Source organism: Narcine bancroftii, chromosome 9 (assembly GCF_036971445.1).
Source record: "Narcine bancroftii isolate sNarBan1 chromosome 9, sNarBan1.hap1, whole genome shotgun sequence".
NCBI classification, from domain to species: Eukaryota; Metazoa; Chordata; class Chondrichthyes; order Torpediniformes; family Narcinidae; genus Narcine; species Narcine bancroftii.
The window spans coordinates 67,290,160-67,316,793 of NC_091477.1; the positions used below are offsets into that span (position 1 = coordinate 67,290,160).

Genomic DNA, 26,634 nt, shown 5'->3' on the forward strand with positions numbered 1-26,634 from the left:
TAAGAAAAGGTTGGACAGGTATATGGATGAGAAGAAGATGGAGGGTTATGGGCATTGTGCAGGGAGGTGGGACTAGAGAGGGGTGTTTGGTTCACTGCGGACTAGAAGGGCCTAATGGCTGTTTCCATGCTGTAAATTGTTATTGTTATGTTATGTTATGTAAAGCATAGAAGGATATGCAGGCAAAATGGATTAGCAGAGAAGGGTAAATCCATTAGAATGAGGCAAATGTCCTGTTTCTGTACAGAACAACTGATTGTTGTAAACTCTCCTTACACAAATCCACTCACCGTAACTGATAGCCTCACAGATGATGTCACCAAAGGAGCTGGACTTGTTGTATTGCAAGATACAGATTTGTGCTCGGAAACAATACATGACTCCCTTCTGTGTGGGCAAGTAGTATGGTCTTTTATTTTGGTCTATGGAAACATTCATAACCTACAATCAAAAACAAAATGTGGAAGAGGAGAACTAAACATCTCTTTCCAACCACTCAAGTGTGGAAATTACCCCTCCACCATCAGACTCTTCAACAACAAACTCAATCAGGGACTCGCTTAAGGACTCTGACTTTCGCACTTTTTTTTTTTTATTTTCTCCTCTCTGTATTGCAGAGTCAGTTGTTTACATTATCTGTTTCCATGTGTACACTGTGTACAGTTTTTTTTGGAGCTACCAATAAGTGATAATTCTACCTTGTCCACAGAAAAAGAATCTCAGGGTTGTATGTGATGTCATTATGAACTCGGACAATAAATCTGAATCTCAAGTCATTTCTTTTCCCCTTTTATATTCTCTCTTCAGCATTTTTATCTTTAACATTTACTCTGATTCTGTTTTATCTTCCCCTTGTACCACTGACACACTGTGGAGGGGGTGGGGGAGGCGGAAATTTACACTGGTCAATTGATCTTCTAATGCGTACATCTTGGGGAAGTGGGAGGAAACCCAGTAGGTCACAGGGAGAACGTGCACGCTCCACACAGACAGCACCGGAGTTCAGGATTGAATCTGGGTGACTGGTGCCATGAGGCAGCAGCTTCACCAGGTCTCCCACCCTACATTAATGTTGAGCATCCTCTCACCACTTTTGCCTTCCCCAATTTCTGTCTATATGTCCTCATATTCTCTTACAACATCTCACTCATTCTCAAACAAGCTAATGGAAGCTGACGGTGGACTGAACATAGTCTATGTAGCCCAGAAACCTGCTTGCCTTTCTGTTAGTTTACAGCTGATGTGTATTTCAACTCTATTTACTCCCTTTCTGAGGAAATATTCAATCTGAAAAGTAACCATTTTTCTCTCTACAGATGCACCCGAATCATTTGAGCATTTCCAAAATCATTTGCTTAGAACTTAAGGCAATAAGATATAGGAGTAGAAGTGGACTATTCGGCCCATGAAGTTTTCCCTGCCATTCAATCATGAATTCTTCAACTCAGACCCACTCTCCTGCCTTCTCCCCATTACCTTTGATACCCTGACAATTTAGATGCCGATCAATCTCTGCCTTAAATGCACCTAATGGCCTGGCCTCCACAGCTGGTGTGGTAGTAGCAAATTCCAGAGATTCAGCACCCCCTAACTAAAGAAATTCCTCTGTATCTCTGTTTTAAATGAGTTCCCTTCAATCCTGAAGGTGTGCCCCCTTTTCATTGACTCCCCTCCTATGGGAAACAACTTTACCACATCTACTCCAGCCAGGCCTTTCAACATTCAAAATGCTTCTACGAGGTCCCCACTCACTGTTGTGAACTCAATGGAGTTCAGTACAAGAGCTGTGCAACCTTCCTCATATGCTCATCACTTCATTGCAGGAATCATTCTTATGAATCCTCTCTGAACCCTCTTTAATGCAAGCACGTCCCTTCTACCAGCACCTTATAAAGCCCCAACCCTGCTCTTGTATCCTATTCTTCTAGATATGAATTCCATCATTCACCTTTTTCACCACTGGCTCAACCTGAAGGTTATCCTACACAAAGACTCCCAAGACCCTTTGCCCCTATGAATTTTGAATTTTCTCGCCATCAAAATAATAGTCTTCCTTCTACTAAAAATGCATGACTGTGCACTTCCCTGACTTTGTACATTGTTTGCCACTTTTTTGCCCATCCTCCCAATTTATCCAAGTCTCTTTGTTTCCTCCTCACTACCATTTTCTATCTGTGCCTATATCTACTCTTGCATCTATTTCACTCTTAATATACTTTAAAAAGCTTTTAGCATTCCTTTTTTTTATATTATTTGCTAAGCTGTTTTCAAATTCCATAATTTTTTTTTTGCTTCCTTGTCTGTTTTTTGGTTTTGCTTTTACTTTGGCTTTGGCTTCTCATCAGCCACAGTTGTGCCATTTTTCCATCCAAATATTTATTCTTTTCTGGAATATACCTGTCCTGCACTTTCCTCATTTCTCACAGAAACTCCAGCCATTGCTGCTCTGCTGTCCCCTCTGCTTGTGTGCCTTTTCAATTAACTTTTGCCTGTTCCTCCCTCATGCCTCTGCAGTCCCCTTTATTCCACTGTTATACCAAAACCTCTGATTTTTTTTTCTCCCTCTCAAACTGCAGGGTGAATTCTATCATATTATGATCATTGGTTCCCGTTACCTTCAGCTTCCTTTTCCACTCTGGTTCATTACACAATTCCCAGTCCAGAACTTCCAATTCCCTGGTCGGCTCAGCCAAAGGCTGTTCTAAGAAGGCATTTGATAAATTCCGTCTCTTGGGATCCAGTTCCTACCTGGTTTTCCCAATCAACCTGCATATTGAAATCCCCAATGACTAATGTAACATTGCCTTTCTTGCATCCCTTCTCTATCTCTCTCTGTAGCTTACACGCTACATCTTGGCTACTGTTTGGAGTCCTGTGCTCCCATCAGGATATTTTTACCCTTAGAATTTCTTAATTCCATCCACAGGGATTCTAAATCTTCCATCCAATGTCTCCTCTCCCCCCAAATTTTTAACCAGTATTATATTTGCCATGGATAGTCATCTTCCTTTACATCATGAAAGGAGCAGCTAATACTCTAACTAGAGCAGGAGTGGCCAAACTTGCTCAATGTCAGAGCCGCAACAATCACACCATTGCAGGCCAGGCCCACTAAAACTACCCCTGTGAGCAGCAACTCGTACGATCTTTGTCTCAGCCAACAGATTTTCACAAACCACACATCATATGTCAAAGAGGCGCAAGCTGTGGTTTGGCCACCCCTGTACGATGGGCTGAGAGATCTCCAGCCCAAAAAGACTTTTTGGGCCCGATATCGAGAGGCAATTGGAATAAGTTTCCTACCTGCTGCTCCACTCCTTCCTCCCAATAATAAATGCGACCATTGATGTTCTTCTTCACTTCACTGACATCCAGTGCAATCAAACCACCACTCACTTCAACAGTCAATGTTGGGGTGGTCAGAACAGCTTTAAAGAAAGGCAATGTGTTAATCAACCGTTTCTCGGTCAAGAAATTGGACAAACTGGCCATAAAAATGTTATTTCATTCTTCATCCTCACAAGCATTTTACCTATTAGTATTTTCAGGGTTCTTGGTCTGTCAGGGGCAGGGAGTTCTTCTGAGGTGCAGTGCTGACCTGCAGAACCACAGATGGTGAAGGGGAAATTCCACAGACACTTGTGTTGGGGTAAAGAACTGAGGTGATTCAACAGGCAGTGACTTCACAAAGTCCTTCTCATGACATCTGTGGACCAGTGCTGAAAGTGGGAGTGGTCAAGCAACAACTCAATTGAGTTGCCCTTACAGAATCAAACCCTGCAGGCAATGTGCCAGACTCATCGGTCACCATCTCCGGACATGTCCTACATCACCAAGACTGGCCCATCAGAGCTCACAGCTGGGAGGGAGAAACCCTGCAAGTTATGGCAGACAAAAGCTGTCATATATTATGATATTTTTAACGTGTTATTATGTGACAGGAAAAGGGACCTTTGAAAGGGAATCTTTGAGGATACACTCTAGTTTGCAACTTCAATGTCCACTGTCAGAGGTAACCAGCTGGCATCCGATTGACCAAAATCATTGAATCCTGACAATCAAAGATGCCAGACAGAGTGTAGTGAAGCAAAGCAAGGAGTACACCTATCTGACCTTGTCCTCCCCATGGAAGAGGCATCCGTCCGCAATAGTGCCAGTGGCGAGCTTTATTTCTTACACTGGCGATACCCTCCATGTTTAGTAATTCTGCCAAAGGTGCCATGGAAAACGCACTGGAGGTGTAGGTTAATCAGGTGTAATTTGGGTGGCATGGGTTCATGGTCTGAAATGGCTTGTTACCGTGTTGTATGTCTAAATTTAAATAAATTTAATGGCAGAGTAGGTAGCGGGAGAGTGTTTTGAATTAATAACCCATTAATTCATTTATAAGCCAGTTGCTGCAATGTTGAGAGACATGGACTTGTTTTCTGAATGGAGTTAAGGAGATTCCAGTATCAGGAACTGTCAGCATAATTTTGTGGGGGGGTCATGTTTAGACATCCTAGTGGTTGCCACTGGCAGTTTCTGCAGGTAACAGTGCACAGCTCTCAGTGTGCATTATCTCCAACATTTTGCATCCTGATCATTTACATTTCCATAACCTGAGGACACGGTTGGCATAACAGCTGGCACAACGTTATAACAGCACCAATTCGCGGGACTGGGGTTCAAATCCCACGCTGTCTGTAAAGACTCTCCATGACTGCATGGGTTTCTGAGTTCTCTGGTTTCCTTCCACTGTTCAAAAATGTACCAAAGTGTAGGTCAATTGGGTGCATTTGGGCAGCTCATGATCACGGCAAAAAGGGCTTGTAACCGGGCTGTATGTCAACATTTAAAATTTCACCCTGACTCCATTTCAAACTAAAAGCACAGGCTAAATCCAAGTAATACTAATTATCTTAATCTTAGACAATAAACACAAGGATGGCGCTGGCCCTGCTGTCCAAACACTGACACTGATGCCAACTAAGCATGGCTGTAACTTCAGCGGCTTGTCAGTAACATGGCATTGACAAAGCCCATGATGAGGTTTGGTCTTGGGAAGACGAAGCCTATTCACTTCAGATCAAAAGGTAGCAAGGTGGGTTGTTGAAGAAGGAAAATATATGAGATATTTACTTGTTTGAAACTGTGAATATAATGAGCAATGGTAGTATGTTTAACTGGCCTCTCTTAAATCAACCACCTGGTGGGTGAAACACGAATGTCTACAGACGTTGTGATGTAAGTAAAAACACCAAAATGCTGGAGGAACTCGTTTGGTCTTTCTAGGAGACAGAGATATATGGCCGACGTTTCCAGCCTGAGCCCTTCTACAATGAATAAGCCAGAAGGTGATCTTCAATCAATCACGTGGTGGGAGTGGAATCACATAAATGACAAACTGACTTCCTATCCAGGAAGTTAATCGTATATGTTTTTACAACAGCCCAATACTTTTATGGGTGCTATTACAGAAACTATATATTTTAAAATTCACATTATTATTTAATTATTTGATTTTTAGTTCTTCGGTTGCCACAGTGGTATTAAACTCAATGGTCAATGGTCCAGAACTGAGGCTATGAGCCTGAACGTAGCCCTCCTAACTTGGCTATTGTTCATTCTCTGGCTTCTGAGTCAGACTGTGATGGGTTCAAATCCCATTGTAGATCCTAGTTTTATTCTAGCTATCGTACTGGAGAAGAACTTCACTGTCAGTGGCGCTGCCTTGTGGATGGGAGGGTAAACTTAGGTGTCGTCTCCTTACTTAAGCAGATACAAAGGCACTGGGTACTACAGAAAGAAGGGCAAAGCCTTTATTCCTCCTGTAAACTAATGTCATGAGACATTCCTAGGTCATGACATATCTTGTCATTCTTCCAGGTGCTTTGAAACCCACACAACCTCAGTGGTTGTAAGATGAATTCAGCAATGTTGCACTTTAATATAGAAGCTACATCCAGACAACGGCGTGAAGCAAGGCTGCGTCCTCGCACCAACCCTCTTTACTATCTTCTTCAGCACGATGCTGAAACAAGCCATGAAAGACCTCAACAATGAAGACGCTGTTTACATCCGGTACTGCACGGATGGCAGTCTCTTCAATCTGAGGCGCCTGCAAGCTCACACCAAGACACAAGAGCAACTTGTCCGCGAACTACTCTTTGCAGATGATGCCGCTTTAGTTGCCCATTCAGAGCCAGCACTCCAGCGCATGACGTCCTTTTTTGCAGAAACTGCCAAAATGTTTGGCCTGGAAGTCAGCCTGAAGAAAACTGAGGTCCTACATCAGCCAGCTCCCCACCATGACTACCAGCCCCCCCACATCTCCATCAGGCACACAGAACTCAAAACGGTCAACCAGTTTACCTACCTCAGCTGCACCATTTCATATGATGCAAGGATCGACAAAGAGATAGACAACAGACTCGCCAAGGAAAATAGCACCTTTGGAAGACGACACAAAAGAGTCTGGAAAAACAACCACCTGAAGAAACACACAAAGATCAGCATGTACAGAGCCGTTGTCATACCCACGTTCCTGTTCGGCTCCGAATCATGGGTCCTCTACCAGCATCACCTACGGCTCCTAGAATGTTTCCATCAACGCTGTCTCTGCTCCATCCTCAACATTCATTGGAATGACTTCATCACCAACATCGAAGTACTCGAGCTGGCAGAGTCCACAAGCATCGAATCCATGCTGCTGAAGACCCAACTGCGCTGGGTAGGTCACGTCTCCAGAATGGAGGACCATCGCCTTCCCAAGATCGTGTTATATGGCGAGCTCTCAACTGGCCACCGAGACAGAGGTGCACCAAAGAAGAGATACAAGGACTGCTTAAAGAAATCTCTTGGTGCCTGTCACATTGACCACGCCCAGTGGGCTGATATCACCTCAAACCGTGCATCTTGGTGCCTCACAGTTCAGCGGGCAGCAACCTCCTTTGAAGAAGACGGCAGAGCCCACCTCACTGACAAAAGACAAAGGAGGAAAATCCCAACACCCAGCCCCAACCAACCAATTTTCCCTTGCAACCGCTGCAACCGTGCCTGCCTGTCCCGCATCAGACTTGTCAGTCACCAACGAGCCTGCAGCAGACGTGAACATACCCCTCCATAAATCTTCGTCCGCGAAGCCAAGCCAAAGAAAGAAAGAAAGACATCCAGACATTATTCACAATCCTACCACACGTTCTACTTACTCTCTCTCTGATTGAAGAGTTTACTGAGATTTTCCCACTTGGAAGTGATATTCCCAAGCTCCGTTCGAACCTTTAGATCATAGTCAACATCTGACAATATGTCAGCTGTAACGTCACACCATGTTTCCCTGATGCCAGAACATTCCGTGATTGCTACCCAGGTCTTCCTGTGGTTTCGCTCAAATTCTCTGAAGAAAAAATAGGGAAGAGTATCTTGAGTCTTCTCCCTCCTTGCCCCCTCCCATGATACACAGCCATTCCTCCCAAAGAGCGTTGTGCAAAGGACAAGGCATTGACCTCCATGTCGGTGCTGATGCAGAGAGTACCCTGAGAAGGTTCACTGCATGTCTGGCAACAAGAATTCTGACTGGGGCTGATTCCCACACCTGTATTTTTTAATGTAATTTTTTATTTTCCACACTATAAACCATATTGACCAAGATACACACAGACATTTTTTTTCTTGAATATATACAGTGTCACCCTCTCCCCCCTTTTCCCTCTCCCTTCCCTCCCTCCCTCACCCCCCCCCCCCCAACTTATTTGAAGTTCAATCTGTAAGATACACCAAACCTGCCAAACAATGTTGTCACCCAACAAAAACAAACAAGAAATTCCACTGAGTCAGTTCTTTTCATTGTCTTCTCCTTCTGTCATTTTAGGTGGTGGAAGTCCATGGTAGGATTTCTCTATTGTATTTCACGTATGGCTCCCATATTTGTTCGAATATTGTGATGTTATTTCTTAAATTATATGTTATTTTTTCTAATAGAATACATTTATTCATTTCTATATACCATTGTTGTATTCTCAAGTTGTCTTCTAATTTCCAGGTTGACATAATACATTTTTTTTGCTACAGCTAGGGCTATCATAACAAATCTTTTTTGTGCTCCATCCAAATCGAGTCCAAATTCTTTATTTCTTATATTACTTAGGAGGAAGATCTCTGGGTTTTTTGGTATATTGCTTTTTGTGATTTTGTTTAATATCTGGTTTAGATCTTCCCATTCCCACACCTGTTTGAGGGAGTCTCACCTTGGCCTCAGAACTGGAGGAAGTAGAGAGCCCCTCTTAACCCTCGTAATTGGAGAAGGTGCCTCCTCATTAAGCATGGTCTGTGGGGAAAGGGTATGGTGTATGGAATTGCAGGAATCTTTCAAAGAGCCAACCCAACTAAGTGACCATCTTTTGAGTCATAAATAGTGTTACAGTCAAGCAAGTGTGGAAGGGACTGTGGAGGTCACAATCTAGGAGCTCCTAGAATTCAGTGTGGATAATTGAATGTTGGAGTCCGGTGTGTAAATGACATGACTATAGGTGAAGCAGACAACACCATGCCTGTCTGTCCATGATAATCACACTTTGTATAAGATGCCTGCCAATATGAACTGTACCACACTGTTTTCTCTCCATTGGTAACCTCACTCTGTTTCACATTCCTGCCTATGTGACCTGTACAACCCTGATTTCTCTCTATGGTAACCCAACACTGTCCAACCCTCCTGACTACAGGTGAACCAGACGATCCTCTGCCAGCTGACTATGAGAAAGCAATTTGTTTCTGTTTTTCCAATGGTGAGGTTGTTCTGTCGGGAAGTTTCATGAATGGCAGAGTTATGCTAAGGGCTGGGTGAGGGGAATTAGTCACATGGACTAAGCATGATCAACTGTTCCAGAGGTTCAGACCACCAGGAGATCCAGGCTGAGTAGACCATTTGGAGGTGGGGTGATAGTGGAGGGTTGTTGTTCAAATTGGAGATCTAAAACCAGTGGTGTGCCTTAAGAGTCAGTGGTAAGTCCAAAGTTGTGTGTCATCTATATTAATGACTTGAATTTCAATGGAATTAGCATGGTTTGTAACATTGTGGATGACATTAAAACTGGTGGCATAGTGGATTGTGAAAGTTAACTGAAATTTTTGCTGTAAAAATGGGCTGGAAAATGGTAGACAAGTGTGAGGTTTTGGATTTTGGAAGGACAAACCAAGAAGGAACATACATGATAAATGGTCGGGCACTGGGAAGTGCGGTAGAACAGACAGACCAGGGAATACAGATACATAATTCTTTGAAAATGGCATCACAGGTGGATAGGATTGTAAAGAAAGTTTTTGGCATATTGGCCTTCATAAATCAAAGTGTTGAGCATAGGATTTGGAATGTTATGGTAAAGTTGTATCAGACATTAGTAAAGCCAAATTTGGAGTATTGTGTACAGATTTGGTCACCTAACTATCAATAAGATAGAAAGAGTGCAGAGAAGATATACTAGGATGTTGCCTGGACTTCAGTAATTGAATTATGGGGAAAGGTTAATCAAGCTCGGACTTTATTCCCTCGAGCGCAGAAGAATGAGGGGAGATTTGATAGAGGTACTTAAAATTATGAGGGGGATAGACAGTAAATGTAGATAGGCTTTTTCCACTGAGGGTAGGTGAGATACAAACCAGAGGACATGGATTAAAAGTGAAAGGGGAAAAATTTAGGGGGAACGAGGGGTAACTTCTTCACACAGAGAGTGATGGAAGTGTGGAATGTGCTGCCAGCTGAAATGATGAATGTGGGCTCAATTTTAACATTGAGACATTTAATTTGGACATATGGATGGATATGGACTGGGTGCAGGTCAGTGGGACTAGGCAGAAAACTAGTTTGGCTCAGACTAGAATGGTCGAAGGTGCCTGTTTCTGTGCTCTAATGTTCTATATTTCTCTGGTTCGATGTAATTGAACTGGAAAAATAGGATCAGAAACGATTTCACAATTTAACTTGTGCAAATGGGAAACATTGAACTTTGGGAGATTAGGACAGGATTTACACAGTAAATGATAAGGCCCTGAGGGTGCGGTAGGACAGAAAGAGAGAAGATATGGGTACATAGTGCCATGAAAGTGGTGATATGGGAGATAAAGAAGGTATTTGACATGTTTGCCTTCATCGGTCTGCACATTGAGTATAGGAGCAGGAATGTTACGTTACAATTGTACAAAATATTGGTGAAACCACACTTCAAGCATTGTGCACAATTCTGGTTACCCAGCTGAAAGAACGATATCATTAAGCTGCAAAAAGTGCAGAAAATATCCATAAGAATGTTACCAGGACTGGAAGGCTTGAATTAAGAGGAGAGCTGTACAGGCCAGGACTTTCCTCCCTAGAGTAGTGGAGCTGAATGGGAGTCCTTATGGAGGTTTCTAAATTCAAGAGCAGCATACAGAAAGTAAAGTGCCCAATGTAGGGGTATCTAAAACTAGAGAGTATGGATTTAAAGTGAGAGGAGAAAGATTTAAAAGGGTCTGAAGGGGGTTCTTTGTTCACACAGAGGGTGGTGGGTAGATGGAATGTGATGCTAGAAGAAGAGGTAGAGGCAGGGAAAATATTTAAAAGTCATTTTAGATAGGTACATGGACAGGAGAGGGTTAGAGAGATATGGACCAGATGCAGGCAAATGGGAGGTTGACAGGTGGGCATGGACAAGTTGGGCTGAATGGCTGTAAAACTCTGGTTCGATATTCCTGGTGGTCGAGAGTAGATCAAGTTTGACCATAAGCTGCATTTGCTTAGGTAACTTCAAGATCTACTCTTTATTTTCAATGCTCTAATGGCAAAAAGAGTGGAATTAATCTTTCTAAATTGGTCATAGCTTTTCCTGAGCAAGGCACTTGAAGGCTGCAACATCACTGGCACCACTAGAGGGCAACATGGGCCCGTGGAGTTGCACTAGGTACAAAATAATTTGCCTCAACTTGAGTTTGGCTGTTATTTCCAACTGCATTTTGTTTAATCTTTTGTTATTTCTTTGCAACAATTTGTTTTCACTGACTTTTCTTCACAGGTAAATATAATTCACTTATTTAATAATGATGAGTTTATTGTTATAGGCATTGTACATGATGCATGTTCACTGAAAATTCTTTCTTGCTGCAGTTGAACAGATACCTTCTTTAAAAAAAATTAATAGTGTACATAATTGATTTAAAAATACACTAATCGCAAAGGATAGGTAATAAATATTCACACTTGTTCCAGTGCAAGAAACAAAAGTGCCTGCATTTGTGCAGACAGTCCTTCTGTGGTGTCAGAGCAGTCCATGATTCATGTATCAAGGGGAGGTTCAAGAGTCCATTAACTGTTGGAAAGCAACTGTGGTAGAAGGAACTGGTCTTCAGGCTTCTGTATCTTCTCCCCGAAGGTAACAGTGAGAAAGGTTGTAACCAGGTGGATGGGGATCCTTTATGATGTTGGCTGCCTTCTTCAGGCAGGGCCCCAGATAAATGTCAGCATTAAATGGGAGGTTGGAGCCTGTGATGGGCCTGGCCATGCTTGCTACCTTCTGGAGCCTGCCGCATTCCTACGGACTCAAATTCCCAAACCAGGCTTTGATAATCAGTCAGAGTAAAAGTCTGATAGATTATTCGACAGCATGCCAAATCTCTTCAGACTCCTTGGAAAGTAGAGGCATTGATGTGTCTTTGGTGTTCTTCAATGTGCTTGGTTCTAGGAGATGTTTTCTCTAATTATGGACTCCCAGGAACTTGAAGAATCTAACCTTCTCATGCTTAACATTTATTTTCAAGCTGTTATCAGACTCTTGAATAGACCTCTCATATGTGAGAGATAATCTCGTTGTGTCCGTGCATTGTTTTAACTCCACTTTTATAGTCTGTAAAATTATACTCTGCATTTTTGTTTCATTTTGCACTACTATAGAACACCTTAAAACCATAGAAAACTACAGCACAGGGCTTTTGTCTCTTCTAATCTGTGTTGAACTAGTATTCTGCCTAAAATGTACATATGTATTGAAGCATTGTGTTCGATTTAAGTATGAGCTGACTTACCTGAATAGCATGCAAAACTCTGTAATGAAACTCTGTATACATGGCAATAATAAACCACAAAAATAATTTCAAATACAAATCCATCATTCTTCCTGGGCTGGTGAGCCTTTTGTCAGGAAAATATCGGAAAACTTCTAAGAGACTGTGTCCACTTGGAAAGGCAGGGACTGATGAGGAGTCATCATGGTTTTGTGCAGGGGGTAAGAGCCTATCTTGCTAATCTGATTGTGTTTTTTTTTTGAGAAGGTAACTCGGAACCTTGGTGAAGTAGTGGATGTGGTTCAAGGCTCTTGGCAAATTCCTGGCTGCTTCAGAAGGTCCAAGCAGATGGCATTTGAGGGGTGTTGGCAAACTGGAACCAAAATTGGCTTGGTGATAGGAGGCAAAGAGTGGGAGTGGAGGGTTACTTTTCTGACTGGAAGTCTGTGATGAGTGGGACACTGCAAGGATCAGGGCACATATAAATGTCTTCAGATACAGGGGCGTAGAACAGCTAGAAAACTGGGCGCAATAGTTGCAGATGGAAATTAATCCAGATGTGTGAGGGGATGCATTTTGCCATGTCAAATAGTGGCAAGATCATTGAAAATGGGAACAGGCATTTGGTACATAAGAGTTGGGACATAATATTGCAGCTCATCTGGTGGCATAGTTCGAAACCCCTGCTGTCTGTATGTTCAGCCTGTGATCATCCTCTGATTGCTCTGGTTTTCTCCCACAATCCAAAAAAGTACTAAGTCGGTGGGTGAATTGGGAGTAATTGGGCAGCCTGGGTTCTGTGAGCTGGAAAAGCCTTCTACCATGGAAAAAAATATATAAGAAATTAAGTGTAATGAAATCATTGATTAGACCACACCAGGCCTGGTCACCGCACTCCAGGAAACACGTGGTAGGACAAGAAAAGGTGCAGAAAAGGTTCACAAGCTACTGCCTGGAATGGAGGAAGGGCTTCAGTTCCAGGGAGAGATTGGACAGGCTGGATCGTTTCCCATCACACTTACCGTAGTGCATAGGTGAGTGAATGAACCAGGGGAGTTGATGGAAATGGGAGAGAGAATAAAATGTATGTTTGATTACTGTTTCTATGCTCTGTGACTCGATTTCAACAAGTTTCTGCCGATTTTAGGATTGATTATTGTTTGTTAAGAATAGTTTCCCAGGCACTTTTGGTCACGGTTCAGCTCGGCACATCTGAAATGTCCCAGATGAGTGTTGAATGCATCCAGTATCATTTGCAAGGCTTTCCACTCAGAAGTGTTGGTGCCCCCATATCAGGCCATGAGGCAGATAGGTCAGTGCTCTTTCCACAACATATCTGCAGAAGTTTGCCAAGGTCTCTGATGTCATACTGAATCTCTGCAAACTCCGAAGGTAAAGGAGGCACTGACGTGCTTTATTCATTATGACATTGGTATTTTGGGTCCTCCCAAGATAGTGACTCCCAGGAATTTAAATTTGCTTGTTCTCTCTACCTCTACCACAGTCCTTCTGGCACCACCCATCAGAAACGAATGTGATTCTCAATCACTGTAGAGCACATCAAACTCAGCAGCATTGACAAGAAGACCCCAATTAAAGGACTCCCACTGGGATATCAGAGCATGCTTGGATTACAGGGATGAACCAGGCCACATCATTGCATGGGACTTCCCCACCATTCAGGAGTACTCTGCATCCACCCCTCTACTTCTGCTGAAACACCACTCCACACACAACCTCTTGCTTCTTCTGAGGTCTTTTGTTAATGTCCTCAGCGGAAAAGATCATTGGGGGCTCACTTCGTATCATGAAGAACATCTACAACACTTAATGCAGGTGAAAGGTATTAAACCTTGTGAAGGACTCCACACACCCCTCATGTAAACTGTTCTCCCTTCTGCCATCTGGTAGGAGGTACAGCAGCATTTGGGCCCTTACATCCAGATTGGGCAACAGTTTTTCCCCCAAGCCCTCAGGCTCCTGAATTCCAAAGCATTTGTGGATGGGGTACCATGGACTATTACTGTATATGCCTTAATATTTTAATATGTTTAGCTTCTATTCTAACTTATATTTACGTAAATCCAAGCAATAAATAAAGGTAATGACTTGTTTCCTGAGGTACTGTGATTGCAGTGGAAATCTGAGGTCCTTTCTTGTGATCACTTTACAGTGTCACATCCTGTGATCATCCTCTGATTGCTCTGGTTTTCTCCCACAATCCAAAAAAGTACTAAGTCGGTGGGTGAATTCTATTGGCAGCTCTCATCGAGAACTGCTTGGGTAATGTTTTACCACATTCTTCGGAACTAAAAACTTCCCCAATGAATCTTTTGTTGGTTTACGACCAGATTCCTGATTATTTCTGCTCTGCAGAGGAAACTTGAGGTTGTAATTGAATGGGGTGCTGCAGTAGAGTTGAGATATTATTTTATTGAGATACAGGCATCAGTGGGAATACCTACATTTCATGCCCATGATAATGGTTCTTGAGAAGGTGATGGTGAAGCTACGCCAGTATTGTGGCTGGGATTAGGATGATGAAGGAAAGGGGAAGGATGATCCATTCCCCAAGTCAGAATAATACGAGGATGGAAGGGGTGGTGTTTCCAGGCAGCGTTTGCCCTCATCCATCTGGTCGTAGACATGTGGGTTTGGGAGATGCTGCTGGAATAACCAGGGTCAGTAACTGCAGTGCATTCTGCAGAAGGGGTTTTTGATGCACAAAAGCCGTGTTGTTCCCTGATCATGTTTCCAAAAAAAAGGCAAATTTACCTTTTATGCAGAGGACAGAAAAGGCAGATCGAGCGGTCCTTTTACGCAGAGGAGGTTCCCAAGCCAGCTTCCAAAGGTGAAGGAGGTGAAGCATGTAGTGCAGTAGTGCCACCCGCCTCAGTGACATTAAACATACGCGCCAGGGAGTGAAAACGCCCTATACACGACAATGGCGACTGAGGAGCAGGTACGAGCGCTAGTGGAGATAGAACCATCTTAAAACTCAGGCAGATCTCCTGCACATCATAATCTCCCTTTTCTCAGAGGGTGTGGTGGGGTGCTTTAAAATTCGCGCTCTTGGGTCGCGGGCTGACGGCGACATCATGACATCATCAGCCCTCCCCCTTTGGAGCCCCTGCCAGTGGCAATCCTTTTACACAGGTTTTGGAGTAACTTTGCTCCATTTCTGACACTAACCACCACGTCGGAGGGAACCTGTATCACTCTGGACCCACTAATCCACCTTTGGAGCTTTAATGCAGATAAGTGGAGCATTTTAAAGGCAGAAAAAAACCTGTCTTCAGAAGTCACTAAATATCATTGCAGCCGATTACCCCTTTTACACAGATGATTAAAGCAGGGTATTATCTGCCTTTTGAGTGCTTCATCTAGCTGTGTGAATGCATCAAAGGTGGATTGAGAGGGTTTGAACTTACCCGGCTTTTATCTGCCAAGCTAGGTAGTGTGAGAGGTGGATCAGGGCTGTATTATCTTTTGCTTTGCGTGGCCAACTTTCTGTGTAAACTGACTCAGCTTTTCTTCTGTTCTGTGTTCTGTGTGAACAAGCAAGCCGGCTTCCTGAGACGGGTTGTGTATCTGTGCTTTTCGGTGTTAAAAGGGCTAGTATGTGCTGGTGAACCCAAATGAACATTTGGGTTGATGGATGACATCAAATGCTAAAGCTGTTCCCTTTCATATAGGGTATTGAGGCCCCATCCACCTCAGCTGGACATATAAGATCCAATAGGCAGTTTATTGAGGGCTGTACCTACCCTTGAAACCGCACTGAGTAGCTGACGTTCCCCAAAGGGACTCGCACAGGACTCCACTGCAAAATGTGCCTCATGTTGGTCGAATTCATAAACACACTCCTGGGCTTTGGCAATTCTTCAAGGCCTAGAGATTCAAGGAGAAAACACATTAAATGTAAAGATGGATGCCAATAAGACATGCAATCTCTTTTCCACTAATCTCGCATCCAATTGTCCATAGATCCCGACAGTCCGACATCTGGCTGACCCATTAATCCTGAATGTGAGCCAGGGATCCAGGATGAGGCAGGGGTGAGACTCCTGAATGCGGACTGGGTGTCCAGTCAGATACAGCAGGGGCTGGGGGCTAGCACTCCAGGGGTCAAGAATGTTGGGCGATCTGTTCAGGGACTGCAGCGTTGCATATTTCCCACTCCTTTTAAACTCACGAGGTTCCCTGGAAAGTTTATTTCTCACTGTATTTTTTTTCATTTATTTTGATATTTTTTTTAATTTATTGGGTGCAGAGAATATTTACTAAAATGTTGCCTGGATTGCAGTATTTAGAATACGCAGAAAGATTGAGTAGACTGGGTTTTTATTCATTGGAGCATAGAAGGTTGAGGGGGGGGTGGGGATCTGATAGAGGTATATAAAATTATGAGGGGGATAGATAGAGTCGATGTGAATAGGCTCTTCCCCTTGAGGGTAGGTGAAATTGGAAAAAGGGGTCATAAGTTAAGGGTTAGGGGATAAAAGTTTAGAAGTAACATGGGAGGAAGCTTCTTCACTCAGAGAGTGGTGGCTGAATGGAATGACCTTCCGGAAGAGGTGGTTGCCGAAGGGTCAATTTTATCATTTAAGAGGAGGTTGAATGAGTACATGGATGTGAGGGAATTGGAAGGTTATGGACAGCGAGCAGGTAGGTGCAACTAGTGGAGTTACACTTAAATTAGTGCAGACTAGAGGGCCAATATGGCCTGTTTCCGTACTGTAATTGTTATATGGTTATATGGAGATGTGCTCCACACCAGGGTCATGCCTAGCGCGGAATGCCACACTGACCACCGGCTGGTTCGCTGCAAGCTCAACCTTCACTTCAAGCCAAAGCCCAGGAACAATAAAGCCCCCAGAAAGAGGTTCAATGTTGGAAACCTGCAGTCAGACGAAGCGAGAGGAAACTTCCAGGCAAACCTCAAAGCAAAGCTCGACGATGCAACCCGCCTCACGGACCCGTCCCCTGAAACCCTCTGCGATCAGTTGAAGACTACCATACTGCAATCCACTGAAGAGGTACTGGGCTTCTCCTCCAGGAAAAACAAGGACTGGTTTGACGAAAACAGCCAGGAAATCCAGGAGCTGCTGGCAAAGAAGCGAGCTGCCCACCAGGCTCACCTTACAAAGCCGTCCTGTCCAGAGAAGAAACAGCCTTCCGTCGCGCATGCAGCCATCTTCAGCGCAAACTCCGGGAGATCCAAAATGAGTGGTGGACTAGCCTCGCCAAACGAACCCAGCTCAGCGCGGACACTGGCGACTTCAGGGGTTTCTACGAGGCTCTAAAGGCTGTGTACGGCCCCTCACCCCAAGTCCAAAGCCCGCTGCGCAGCTCAGACGACAAGGTCCTCCTCAGCGACAAGATCTCCATCCTCAACCGATGGTCAGAACACTTCCAATCTCTTTTCAGTGCCAACCGCTCAGTCCAAGATTCCGCCCTGCTCCAGCTCCCTCAACAGCCCCTAAGGCTAGAGCTGGATGAGGTTCTCACCCTGGATGAGACATATAAGGCAATCGAACAACTGAAAAGTGGCAAAGCAGCAGGTATGGATGGAATCCCCCCAGAGGTCTGGAAGGCTGGCGGCAAAACTCTGCATGCCAAACTGCATGAGTTTTTCAAGCTTTGTTGGGACCAAGGAAAACTGCCTCAGGATCTTCGTGATGCCACCATCATCACCCTGTACAAAAACAAAGGCGAGAAATCAGACTGCTCAAACTACAGGGGAATCACGTTGCTCTCCATTGCAGGCAAAATCTTCGCTAGGATTCTACTAAATAGAATAATACCTAGTGTCGCCGAGAATATTCTCCCAGAATCACAGTGCTGCTTTCGCGCAAACAGAGGAACTACTGACATGGTCTTTGCCCTCAGACAGCTCCAAGAAAAGTGCAGAGAACAAAACAAAGGACTCTACATCACCTTTGTTGACCTCACCAAAGCCTTCGACACCGTGAGCAGGAAAGGGCTTTGGCAAATACTAGAGCGCATCGGATGTCCCCCAAAGTTCCTCAACATGATTATCCAACTGCACGAAAACCAACAAGGTCGGGTCAGATACAGCAATGAGCTCTCTGAACCCTTCTCCATTAACAATGGCGTGAAGCAAGGCTGTGTTCTCGCACCAACCCTCTTTTCAATCTTCTTCAGCATGATGCTGAACCAAGCCATGAAAGACCCCAACAATGAAGACGCTGTTTACATCCGGTACCGCACGGATGGCAGTCTCTTCAATCTGAGGCGCCTGCAAGCTCACACCAAGACACAAGAGAAACTTGTCCGTGAACTACTCTTTGCAGATGATGCCGCTTTAGTTGCCCATTCAGAGCCAGCTCTTCAGCGCTTGACGTCCTGCTTTGCGGAAACTGCCAAAATGTTTGGCCTGGAAGTCAGCCTGAAGAAAACTGAGGTCCTCCATCAGCCAGCTCCCCACCATGACTACCAGCCCCCCCACATCTCCATCGGGCACACAAAACTCAAAACGGTCAACCAGTTTACCTATCTCGGCTGCACCATTTCATCAGATGCAAGGATCGACAATGAGATAGACAACAGACTCGCCAAGACAAATAGCGCCTTTGGAAGACTATACAAAAGAGTCTGGAAAAACAACCAACTGAAAAACCTCACAAAGATAAGCGTATACAGAGCCATTGTCATACCCACACTCTGTTCGGCTCCGAATCATGGGTCCTCTACCGGCACCACCTACGGCTTCTAGATCGTTTCCACCAGCGTTGTCTCCGCTCCATCCTCAACATTCATTGGAGTGACTTCATCCCTAACATCGAGGCCGACAGCATCAAATCCATGCTGTTGAAGATCCAACTGCGCTGGGTAGGTCACGTCTCCAGAATGGAGGACCATCGCCTCCCCAAGATCGTGTTATATGGCGAGCTCTCCACTGGCCATCGTGTCAGAGGTGCACCAAAGAAGAGGTACAAGGACTGCCTAAAGAAATCTCTTGGTGCCTGCCACATTGACCACCGCCAGTGGGCTGATATCGCCTCAAACCGTGCATTTTGGCGCCTCACAGTTCGGCGGGCAGCAACCTCCTTTGAAGAAGTCCGCTGAGCCCACCTCACTGACAAAAGACAAAGGAGGAAAAACCCAACATCCAACCCCAACCAACCAATTTTCCCCTGCAACTGCTGCAAGCGTGTCTGCCTGTCCCGCATCGGACTTGTCAGCCACAAACGAGCCTGCATCTGACGTGGACATTTACCCCTCCATAAATCTTCGTCCATGAAGCCAAGCCAAAAAAAGAAAAAGAAAGATAAGGGGAAACCAGTGGATGTGTTGAAATTAAATTTTTTGAAGGCTTTTAATCAGGCTAAATACAGAAATTGGTCAAGCAGCAGGGAGTTGGGTGGGGTGGAGGGGGGGTGGTAATATGCTGATCTAGATTGAGAAATAATCTACAGAAGCAAAGAGTGGTCAGAGAACTGCTATGAGCCCAGAAGACCCCAAAACCCAGCAGCAATAGATATTCACCAAGACAAATGGTTACTTAAACAAATGTTGCTTTCAATTATCTTTAAACATGAAAACAGAGTCACACTCTAAGTTATCTCTATTGACTTAACTAACCTAACTTAACCCCCTTCCACTTCTAAGTTCACGTATATGTAATTAATGTGTGTGTAAATTCAGCAAAGTTCTTTGATTCACTGTCCAATCTCACTTCTCATACCTCCAAGTACATGGGTTGCAGGCAATTCTTATACTGTGCACAGAATTTAACATTTATAAAGTTCACCAGGCTTTGGTGCTTGAAAGGTAAATGGTTACCTCTCAAGAAGGTTCTTATGGGTTTTCAGAGAGAGATTTATTATACAATGGACACCCAGCCACTTCAGTGCTTGCCGAAGAAACTTGCCCCCTCAGAGATCTCCAGGTCACCACAGAGTGCCGTTTTGTTTCTCTTATTTGCAAGTGAAAGTTTAGACAGCCAGTCCTCTCCTCTTGCATGAACCACAAGGACTTTGACCAGGCTGAACTAAGAACTCACAACCTGTCTTCCAAATGGGATTTTCCACAAGCAGAGAGTTGTATGGGCTGTTTTTTTTTGCTGGAAAGGATGTTGAGGAAAATTGGAGGGCATTTAAGGGTGAGATTTTGAGAGTACAAGATCTTTATGTTCCAGGCCAGCAAAAGGCAAGACTAAAAGTTCAAGGGAGCCATAGAAAAATTAGGAAGTTGGTTCGGGACAAGAGGGAGGCCTATTCCAAATAAAAGAAACAGGGGATTGATGAGATGCATGATCATTACTTAGGTTGCAGGAAGAATAAGAGGGAAATTAGAAAGGCAAAAATAAGGTATGAAGAGTCCAAAGCAAATAAGGTGAAAGTGAATCCTAAGGGGTTTTACAGATATGTGAACAGTAAAAGGAGGGTTAAAGATAGAGTAGGTCCACTGGATGATGGGACCGGTGGACTATGTGAGGAACCGTACGAGATGGGAGAGATATTAAATTATTTTTTTCTCATCTGTATTCACAAGGGAAAGGGACATTAGGCTATTTGAGATAAGTGAGACAAATGGCTTAGTTATGGAGAGGATAGGGATTAGTAAAGTGAGGGTTTTGGAGCTTTTAGGTCAATAAATGTGAATAAGTCTCCTGATCTGATTGGATTTTCCCCAGGACATTAAGGGAGGTCAGGGATCAAATAGCAGGGGCTCTGACAGAGAATTTTCAACAATCACTGGAGGAGGGGGTGGTGCCGTGGGATTGGAGGGTTGCAAATGTAGTTCCATTGTTTCAAAAAGGCACAAGTTGTCAGCCAAATAATTATCAGCCAATAAGTTTGAATTTGCTGGTGGGGAAAGTTATAGAGGGTATTCTTAAAGATAGTATGTACAAATATCTGGATAGGCAGGGATTGATCAGGGGCACCCAGCATGGGTTTGTGAAGGGAAAGTCATGTTTGATGAATCTTGTTGAGTTTTTTGAGGAGGTGACAAAAATAGTGGATGAAGGTAGAGAGGTGGATGTGATCTATTTGGATTTTAGTAAGGCTTTTGATAGGTTCCGCATGTAAAGTTAATAACGAAAGTTCAGTCATTAGGGATTAATAGAGAGGTAGTAACATGGGTTCAGAGGTGGCTGGAAGATAGACAGCAGAGAGTCATGATGGACAACTGTCTGTCAGGTTGGGAGCCTGTGGCAAGTGGGGTGCCTCAGGGATCGATGCTGGGTCCCTTGTCGTTTATCATTTATATTAATGATTTGGAGGAGGATGTGGTTAACTGGGTAAGAAAATATGCAGATGATACGAAAATAGGGGGAGTGGTGGAGAGTGAGGAAGGTTTGGTTTGTTTGGAAGAGTGGGCTGAAAAATGGCAGATGGAATTTAATGTAGACAAGTGCAAGGTGCTGCATTTCAGAAAAAATAACCAGAATAGGATTTATGCAGTTAAGGGGAGGGCATTGAGGCACGCAGAGGAACAGAGGGACCTGGGGGTTATGGTACAGAGTTCATTGAAGGTGGATTCCCATGTAGACAGGGTGGTTAAGAAGGCATATGGTATGCTGGCCTTCATAAATCATTGTATAGAGTATAGGAGCTGGAAAGTGATGCTGCAGCTGTTTAAGGCATTAGTGAGACTAGGTTTGGAGAACTGTGCTTATTTTTGGTCTCTAAATTATAGGAAGGATATAGATAAGGTGGAGAGGGTGCAGAGAAGATTTACAAGGATGTTACCTGGCTTACAGCATCTAGATTATGGAGAAAGATTAAGGAGACTGGGACTTTATTCATTGGAATGTAGATCGCTGAGATGAGATTTGATAGAGGTATTTAAAATTATGAAGGGAATAGATAGACTAGACGTAAATAGACTCTTTCCCCGGAGGGTTGGGGAGGTTGGAACAAGAGGGCATAGGTTAATGGTAAGGGGGCAAAACTTTAGGAGAAATATTAGATGATGCTTTTTCACTCAGTGAGTGGTGGCAGAATGGAATGATCTTCCATATGAGATAGTTACGGCAGGGTCCCTTCTGTCATTTAAGAAAAGGTTGGATGTGTACATGGAGGTGAGGGGGTTGGAGGGTTATGGGCAGAGAGTGGGAGTTAGTAGAATTGTTCAAGTGAACCGGTGCGGACTCGAGGGCCGACATGGCCTGTTTCCGTGCTGTAGACAGTTTATATGGTTCCAGTCCCAGTTGCTGATGACTGTATCACTGTAGAAGTGATTTGTGTGTGTGCGTGTGTGCGTGTGTGCGTGTGTGCGTGTGCGCGTGTGTGTGTGTGTGTGTGTGTGTGTGTGTGTGTGTGTGTGTGTGTGTGTGTGTGTGTGTGTGTGTGTCTCTCTCTCTCTCTCTGAGAGAAAGCCTGTTTGACTCTCTCTGCTTGCAAAATCACATGACCCTCTTATAACAGCAAGTTCCCCTTCAGACTGTCTGGGGCTCCGACAAGCTCTTACATCTGTGGCCTTTTTGTAAACAACAAACTATTAGTGAAGACTCTTGACACTCTCCAAAGCTTTTGCAAAGGATCTGAAGCCCAGACATGTCTAGCATGAGCAGAGCTCCAGTATTTCAAATAAGATCTGTTTTAAAGTGTTTATAACAAACCCTGGCCCAATTTATCTCCCCAAAACATATCTATATACTCTGTCACAGACCATGGAACAGTACAGCCCAGGAACAGGCCCTCCAGCCCCAAAAGATGCTGCTTTCACGTGATTTTTTCCCCTTCATCTCCTTCATATTCATGTGGTATATCGGGGATTCTCTTAAATGCTGGTCATGTCTGTGCTTCCACCACTACTCCTGGCAGCCCCTTCCAGGCACTCACCACTCTCTGTGTTTTTAAAAAAAAGCCACATCTCCTTAAGGCTCCCCACCACTCCCCACCTTAAACCTAAATGCACGTTCTCAAGTGTGTGACGTCTTTACTCTAGGGAATAAGGTTTTGGTCACTCTACCCTTATCAATCCCTCTCCTAATTTTATCAACTCCTATTAGATCCATCTAGCACTGGCAAGATGTACGAGTAGCAGTGTACCGCTTGCTTGGGCCCCAGCTGTTCATAAGACATTTGCTGCCCTCAGCCAAATCAAAGAAAGATTATGTCCGGGTTTGGATAGTGATGATACGGGTAGTGTTGAGGATGTAAAATAAGACGCTTCAGGGAGAAGCTGAGTGACGTTACACAACATGGTAGATAGAACAGAATGTACAGAAATGAGAGGCCATCCATCCACTTTGATTCACAAAAGAGAAAAACAGTATGTTTTAAATGTGAGAGGAACACTGACGTTCAAAGCAACTTGTATGTCCTTGAAGACATCACTGAACGTCGGTATATATTTGGCAAGCAATTATAAAGGCAAATCCCCACCCTGTTCCCTTACCCACGTCTGTCCATGGTCTCGTGCACTGCCAGACTGAGACCACCTTCTAATATGGAGGATCAATGCCCCATCTTCCATCTGGGCATCCTCCAAATGGACGGCCTTGATATCGACTTCTCCAGTTTTCATTTAGCACCCACACCCCACCTTCCACAATGTTTCCTCCACCTCTGTCTCTCTCCCTTTTCCTTTCATGCCTTTCCTCCTTTCCCCCAGCTCTGCTTTTACAGAGCCAAAATCTGTCTGCAATAAATTCTCACCCTGCCACTCTCCCTTCCTCCTCCCTATCTCTAATTACAACCTTTTGGCAGTTGGTCTGTACTCCACTCCCTGCTCTTTCTCCCCAGCATTTTAATCCAGGTTTCTTACTCATTCATACCTTGATGAAGGGTTCAGACTCGGGGGAGATCCCTGAGGATTGGAGAGTGGCTGATGTGGTGCCGATTTTTAAGAAGGGAGGGAGGGAGAAAATGGGAAATTATAGACCGGTCAGCCTGACGTCAGTGGTGGGGAAGATATTGGAATCTATCATAAAAGGTGTAATAGCAGAACTCTTAGGCAGAAATAATAGGATAAGGGCTAGTCAGCATGGATTCCTTAAGGGGAAGTCATGCTTGACTAACCTTCTGGAATTTTTCGAGGATGTGACAAAGAGGGTGGACTCGGGAGAGCCAGTGGATGTGGTGTATTTGGACTTCCAGAAGGCCTTTGATAAGGTACCACACGGGAGACTAGTGGGCAAGATCAGGGAGCATGGTATTGGAGGTAAGGTGAAGACATGGATAGGAAATTGGTTAAGAAATAAGAAACAAGGGGCTGGCGTAAGCGGGTCTTTTTCAGGATGGCAGGATGTGACGAGTGGAATGCCGCAGGGATCGGTATTGGGTCCTCAGTTGTTTGTAATTTATGTAAATGATTTGGATGAGGGGATTATTAATAACATGAGCAAATTTGCAGATTCCACTAAACTGGGTGGCGGTGTGGGGTGTGAGGAGGATGTCAGGAAAATGCAGAGGGACTTGGACAGGTTGGGGGAGTGGGCTGCTGAATGGAAGATGACATTCAATGTGAGCAAATGTGAGGTTATCCATCTTGGGGGCAATAATAGGAAAGCTGAGTATTATTTAAATGGAGACAAGCTCGGGAGTGGGGAGGTGCAAATGGATCTGGGTGCCCTTGTTCACCGGTCACTGAAGGCTAACATGCAGGTTCAGAAAGCTGTGAAGAAGGCAAATGGCATGTTGGCTTTCATAAAGAGGGGATTGGAGTATACGAACAGAGACGCCCTTCTGCAGTTGTACAGGGCCCTGGTGAGACCCCACCAGTTCTGGTCTCCAATTTTGAGGAAGGACATACTAGCTATAGAGGGTGTGCAGCGCAGATTTACAAGGTGAGTTCCAGGGATGGTGGGGTTGACATATGCTGAAAGGCTAGACAAACTGGACTTGTATCCAATGAGTTTAGAAGGATGAGGGGGGACATGATTGAGGTACACAAAATTATCAGGGGGATAGACAGGGTGAAGTCGGATTACTTGTTCCCAATGATGGGGGAGACGAGGACTAGAGGGCATAGTTTAAGAATACAGGGTAGGCCCTTTAGGACGGAGATGAGAAAACATTTTTTTGCCCAGAGAAGTGTGAATCTGTGGAATGCTCTGCCACAGAGGGTGGTAGAGGCAGATTCGCTGATTATGTTCAAAAGAGAGTTAGATAAGACTCTAGTGGGCAAAGGAGTTAAGGGTTATGGGGATAAGGCTGGAAAGGGGTACTGATAGTAGTGATCAGCCATGATCTGTAAAATGGCGGTGCTGGCTCAACGGGCCGAAGGGCCTACTCCAGCTCCTATTGTCTATTGTCTGTTGTCTAAAACACCATTATATCTTCTATGGATGCTGCCACATCTGCTAAGTTCCACCAGCATTTCTCTGTTTTTAACGACCGAGCCACAAATACTTTTAGTGTCCTTCTGTGTCCAACTCATCATTGATAGAGACCCTGCCTCAGACACAAATGGAGTTGGAGCTGTGAGGAGGCAAAGAGGTCGCTGGTTTCAAGTCGAGTCCCTGCATCAGGACTTTGCCTTCCCAGAGCTTGGTTTTCGCTCCGTATTCCAGTATTCTGCAATCTCCCCTGTGTGTGATCCCAACTTCATCATAAAGCTCAGACTGCTGGGATGAGGAGGGATTTTTTCAGATCAATCCCTGCTGAAATTCAGACCCTGATTTCATCCAAAACTGAGATCAACAGATATCTGGACATGACAGGGATCAGGGATGCGAAGATCGTGCGGAAAAATAACACGGAGGTGAAAGATCATGATGACATGACAGTCTGCCACTGCTCCTTTAGCTTGTTTTCCCCTCCATCCTGATCCTCAGTAAATTCTAGATAACTGTTGCAACAGAGTAGCAGGCAAATATTAGGCACCCTGGATCACACAAAATGAGGAATGGAGTGGGAATGCAAAGCATTTAAACTGAACACAGCTTTCACCTTAGAGATGTCCCAGCAGGAGTATCTGGGAGCCCCAATTAAGTGTTCTCTTCACACCCACACCCTAGCCCGAAGCAGTGAAACTGATTTCAACTTTCACAAACCCAGCTATAAGTTGCTTTGGGATCTTGGTGCAGCAAGTCATTATAGAACTTTCCAAGATACTGGGCACTTTTCACTCCAGCGACCAGGTGTGCAGACCTCCACATGGAAGCCAATTTGAATTTTATTTAAAAATTGATTACTTTTAAGACCACCGTGCCATTGGTTAGAGTTGTAGACTACAGTTGATCGCTTTGAGAAATTTCTCTGTAAATAAATTTAAGGAGGAAAGTGGTTAACCTGCCAGCTTCACCACCTGATCAATCATTAACCAGGTGCAATTGTTCAAGGACCTACCCAGACCAAAGTGCACTGTCCAGGACAGAGCATGGGGGAAAAAGGAAAATAAAAGCTTAAAAAGAATTGATTAACTATGTGAGAAGTATTCAAGGTGATGTGGGGGGGTGGGGGGGGAGGAATCAAACAAGACAGTTTGGGAGAGTTTTAAATTTAAATGTAGACATACAGCAAGGTAACAGGCCCTTTTGGCCCACGAGTCCCTGCTGCCCAATTTCACCCAATTGACCTGCAACCCCTGGTACTTTTTGAACCGGAGGAAACCAGAGCCCCCTGGGGGAAACCCACGCAGACACGGGGAGAACATACAAATTTCTTAGAGACAGATTTGGATTCTAACCTGGTCCTGATT

The 26,634-nt window shown here is 44.3% G+C and overlaps 1 protein-coding gene across 2 annotated transcripts in view; it reads right to left on the minus strand.

Moving 5' to 3' along the window:
• Positions 1-26,634, minus strand: part of crfb16 (cytokine receptor family member B16) — a 57,817-nt gene that overhangs the window by 17,248 nt on the left and 13,935 nt on the right. For both annotated transcript variants that reach the window (XM_069896339.1, XM_069896338.1), the window contains exons 2-5: positions 15,780-15,903; positions 7,191-7,378; positions 3,304-3,428; positions 291-441 (exon numbers count right to left, since the gene is read on the minus strand). In XM_069896339.1, the coding sequence (XP_069752440.1) occupies positions 291-441; positions 3,304-3,428; positions 7,191-7,378; positions 15,780-15,868 (553 nt within the window). In that variant the 5' untranslated portion in view covers positions 15,869-15,903. The remainder of the gene's footprint in view (positions 1-290; positions 442-3,303; positions 3,429-7,190; positions 7,379-15,779; positions 15,904-26,634) is intronic.